The sequence below is a fragment of the Dermacentor silvarum genome, chromosome 4 (assembly GCF_013339745.2).
Source record: "Dermacentor silvarum isolate Dsil-2018 chromosome 4, BIME_Dsil_1.4, whole genome shotgun sequence".
In the NCBI taxonomy this organism is placed as follows: Eukaryota; Metazoa; Arthropoda; class Arachnida; order Ixodida; family Ixodidae; genus Dermacentor; species Dermacentor silvarum.
This window is the reverse complement of record NC_051157.2, coordinates 112,426,565-112,431,391: the sequence shown is the minus strand read 5'-3', so window position 1 is coordinate 112,431,391 and position 4,827 is coordinate 112,426,565. Positions and strand designations below refer to the sequence as shown.

Sequence of the window (4,827 nt, the reverse complement as noted above, 5' to 3'; positions counted from 1 at the left end):
GATTCTTCTGCATATTTCCTTCTCATGATCAGGGTCCCCTGTGAGTAATCGACCTAGATAAACGAACATACTCCTGACTGGCGATCATGAATTCTTGTTTTCTTGATAGGCTATTAAACATTAAGTATGTCTTCTGCATATTAATCTTCAACCCTACTCTTACACTTTCTTGGTTAAGGTCCTCAATGATTTGTTGCAAGTCATCCCCGGTGCTACTGAACATGACAATGTCATCTGCAAGCGGAAGGTTGTTGAGATATTCTCCGTTAATACTCCCTCCTAAGCCTTCCCAGCAGTCTAATAGCTCGAATACATTTTCTGTACATGCAGTGGGTAGATTGCGTCTCCTTGCTTGGCCCCTTTCTTGATAGGTAATTTGCTACCTTTCTTGTTGAGGACCTAGGCAGCTGTGGAATCATTGCAGATATTTCACGATATTCACGCATGCCTCCTGTGCTCCTTGATTACGCAATGCCTTCATGACAGCTGGTATCTATGCCGAATCAAATGCATTTTCATTATCTATGAAAGCCACATAGAAGTTGATTGTACTTTGCAGGTTTCTCATTTACCTGATTGATGACATGGTTGCCCTGATTCTATTGGAAATTATCTTGGTGAATATTTTATACAATACTGAAAGCAAGCTAATGGGTCTAATTCTTTAACGCCTCTCTTCTTGTGGATTAGTATAATGTTGGCGTTCTTCCAGTTTTCTGGTACACTTGATGTCGTGAGGCATTGCATATGAAGGGCCGCAAGGTTTTGAAGCATAATATCGCTTCTAACTTTGATTAAATCGGCTGTTATTCCCTCTTCCCCTGACTCTTTTTACCGGGGCATGTCTTTGAAGGCCCTTCTAACTTCATAGCTAGTTATAGAAGGAGCCTCTGTACACTGTTCATCACTACTGCCAATGCAGAATGTGCGGCTGCTCTGGGTACTCTACAGGCCAGTATTAATTATTCTGCAGCTTTAACTATATCATCGAAATTGCCTGAATTAGTTCAAAATCACCCGTCCGTACTCGAAAACCCAAGCACGCGCATGTAGCAGAGATGAAAGAATGCATGGAGAGATGTAGTATACTGGACACGCCAATATTTAACTGAACATAACGAGGCAGTTACACGACGCGTCTCTGATCACATGTCTGAATTAGTCTGCTGGAAACCAATTATAGTCACTGAGTAAGCAATGATTTCTAACTTGTCTGAATTGGAAAGTTCGTTCACTAAATAATGACAATAGGAGAGGACTTTCACTCGTTGACGACGACGAAACACGCAGCGAAATGGACGTTTGTGTACGTCTATGAATTTCAGGAATACATTGTCATCGCAAAACGAGAAATCGTGGCGAGTCACTACTCGGCACGTTCATGATATATTATCGCCGAAGTAGGCGTAATGTGAATTCGCACGCCTAAAGGGACGAGGAATGCAGGTGTGTATTATAGTGATAACGTGCATTCAGCTTCACATAACGTGTATTACTCGGATCTAGTAAATGTTTTGAAACAGTCAATACACTCAATGGCATGAGCATCGCCATGGAAATCTAGGCGAATATGGCAACAAAAAAATAGGCCCTGCATTGAGAACAGGGTGAGCAAACTTATGGAATTTCACTGGGGTTGGAATCAAAGCTTCCGGCTTTTGACCGCGCCGGGATTTCCGAAGGCTTACGCTGGAAAACCGAAGCCTTACGCTGAGGCTTACGCTGAGGAACCGGCGGATCGAGTGTCTGCTTCATGTAGTCCATTCCTTTTGGAATCGTGACGAAGGCTTGCGGCTGAGTCAGATGATCGGCCGGCAGGGGCAAGAACAGCTGGGCCAACAGTGCCGCGAAAACCACGAGTCCAGCCAGGGCAAAGAGCAAGTCTTCGCGCCCCGACCTTCGCAGTGCGGAGAGCAGAGCGGCGCACACCGCTCCTACGCGACCACAGCCGAAACACAGGCATATCGTCGTGCACCGGACCGTCGTGGGGCACACGTCCAAGGAACTGGTAAGCACAAGCACGTTGACCACGTACGCGACCGATTTGGACACGAGGAACGACAGCTCGGCCAGCAGCACGTGCGCCAGTCGCGTAGCTCAAGCTGGTCACACACACAGAGACACCCAGCACGGCCAAGGCACCGACCAGCAGGCGTCGCGCCGGCACCCCGCGGAATGCCGCCAATGCTGTGTATAGGAGCGCAAAAGCCACCGTATTGGAGGCGTTGGAGACACTGTCGTACCAGGCACCAGCAGTGGATGACACCGACGACTCGAGCTGGAGAATTGTGAACATAGTGAACGCGGCCGAGAAGTACGAGCCGAACATGACGAACACGCAACGCTGTAGCCTCCTCGTTTTGGCAACGTTCGCGTCTCGGTCGAGCTGGAGGCGCGCTTCGTTGCGGGCGACCTCGGCCTTGAGCCTGTTCAGCACAGAGAACGTGGCGTCCAGGGAAAAGTGGTTCTCCTTGGCAGCGCTCACCACGACCATCTCTGCGCGGAGCATATCCTTGCGGGCCACGTGCCAGCGCGGCGACTCGTGCACCGCCGAGAAAGCGAACAGTGTCAGCACCGTAGGCGAGAGCATGAAGATTTGCTGCAGGATCCAGTCAGCCAGTCGCAGCAGGCGCGCCAGCGCGAACCATAGCTCGGCGAGTATCATGCCCGCCGTGACGGCGGCGGACACATGCATGCTCCGGTTCTTGTGCGTGGACACTTCGAAGAGCAGCGTGCACGAAAGCACCGCAACTGTGGCGGCGCAGCCCGAGTTGAGGAACCGCGAGACGAGGAATGTGGCGTACGTTCTGGCGGAGCAGCCACCAAGCGTGGCCATGGCCAAGATCGCCACTGCCGAAAAAATAACGGGCATTCGGCCAATGTTGTCGGCCACGTAGCCAGCGCAGCTCATGAAGACCAGCGAGCCGGCGACATAGACAGCTTGCGCCAGGTTCTTGAGCACCCGCCTGTCACACACCATGTCCCAGTGGCTCACGATGGAGCACCGCTCCCTCTCGGGATCGTAGTCCCAGCTGTAGCACAATGTGATCCTCGTGTCGTTGGCGTCGCCTGGGTGCACGTAGACGGTGCAGTGGCTGCGGTGCCCATCGGGTCCCAGTGGGATGGCAACGTTCCTCCAGGTGGCCGCTGAAAGCCCCGGGATGTCTGGGCGCTTGCACCAATGGTCGACGTCGCTGGAGATGAGGCGAAAGACGAGCGTGTGGCAGTGCAACGCGCACATGGAGACTACCGTGAGGAAGAATATCCAGCGCTGGAAGAAGCCGTGGCCGAACAGCTCTACGCAGTCGAAGCACTCGCTAGACACCAGATCGACGCCGGCGAGCCTCCGCCGCGAGATCATAATTCTCGTCTTCCCCGATAGCTGTACTACGCTCTTGACGTTGTCGTTGTAGCCTCAACCCTTGGCGTTGCAGATATAGAGCGCACGGCAGCCTTCTTCTTCTTCTTCAGAGCTTGAGACCACCTCGTGCTTGTGCTGGGTATATGCTAATAATGAGCTGAACGCATTTGACTTTGAGTGAGAGGAGAGAAATTTATTTAATAAATTGGGCAGGAAGGTCAGCGTGAGGTTGACTTACCTGTAGCTTGCGCCGGGATAAATTTCGGGATAAACGATAAGGGAGACAAAGAGTTCTGAGTCATGTGTCATTCACAGCATGAGGTTCCATTAGACGCGCTGAAAAGTTTTGGGGCAGCAGGAACAACGCATACACTTAGTCCAACGGCATGTATTTCAAAAACTGCGGGAAAAGAGCGCGCAACAATTGAGGAACGTGCCCCCACTCGGCTCCTTAGAAACGATCGCGCCACCTCACGTCCAATGCAATAGACAATATACATTAGTTGCAATTTCGAACTTCAGATAGCAGCACAAGATGGAGAGCTCTCGCGCGTGGGTCACCGGTGGGTCACGCCGCACACAGCACAAGAACATTTTTATTGAGTGCGTCGTGGGTCATCGCTGGTTCATAGCCTTTACCATCATGACAAGTATTCTTCTGGGCGTGTGTATCCTCATGCAACAAAAATCATACCTCTGCGTTCAAATGTCATAAGGTTATCGCAGCCGCAAGCAGATAAATACACGCAACTTCACCGCCGCATAGGTGGAGCACAGGCCATGACCCACCGGTGACCCACGACGCAGTGAACGTGTTATGGGGTTTTAAGTGCCAAAACCACCATATAGCAAGACTCGAATGGTTTGGGAAAAAATACACGAATTGTAGGACAACAAAACTGAGGAAACGCGCGACTGACCGATCAGACTTGTATCAAATAAATGTCCTCAGAACAAAAATAAAGGACGGCATAAACGAACTTCGATTATTATCTAAGTCAATGTGAAGCATTTCTCCCCTTCGCATGACGCAAATCCTGAACCAACTCCCGTCCTCCCGGGTAAACGCTCACTCAAGGACTGTCACATGCACGGACCGCGACACCCTGATGACGTACGATCAGCGTATACAATGTTTGTACTACAAGCGGCGCTAGAAATGTATTTCAAGCTCGCCAAACCTTTCGCTTATGAATTAAATCAGGAGGATCAGTGTGTAATGCTCTTCGTTATTTATTTGGCAAAACAATCAATGCCATTCCACTCTGTGAAGGTGGATGACCAGTGAAGCTGTGTATCTGGTGACTGACCGTTGCTCGGGGGAAACGTTCCAATCTTGCGGGATCGGGGCCACATGGATGGTTTGCATTTCTTTCCGCCTCGCGGTCCTGGTGGGCAGCACGCTTACGCTTGGCGTCCGCGGCCCGCTCATCGTCGGTGGTATCCGTTCTCCGCGAAACCCCGGA

At 50.9% G+C, this 4,827-nt stretch overlaps 1 protein-coding gene across 1 annotated transcript; it reads right to left on the bottom strand.

The window, feature by feature from the left end:
* Positions 1-1,617: 1,617 nt before the first annotated feature.
* LOC119448841 (solute carrier family 22 member 8) lies at positions 1,618-3,361 on the bottom strand. The gene is made up of 2 exons (XM_037712053.1): positions 2,080-3,361; positions 1,618-1,934 (listed from the first exon to the last, which is right to left on the bottom strand). Exons 1-2 carry the CDS (start codon positions 3,359-3,361, stop codon positions 1,618-1,620), a joined length of 1,599 nt encoding a protein of 532 aa, XP_037567981.1.
* Positions 3,362-4,827: the final 1,466 nt, after the last annotated feature.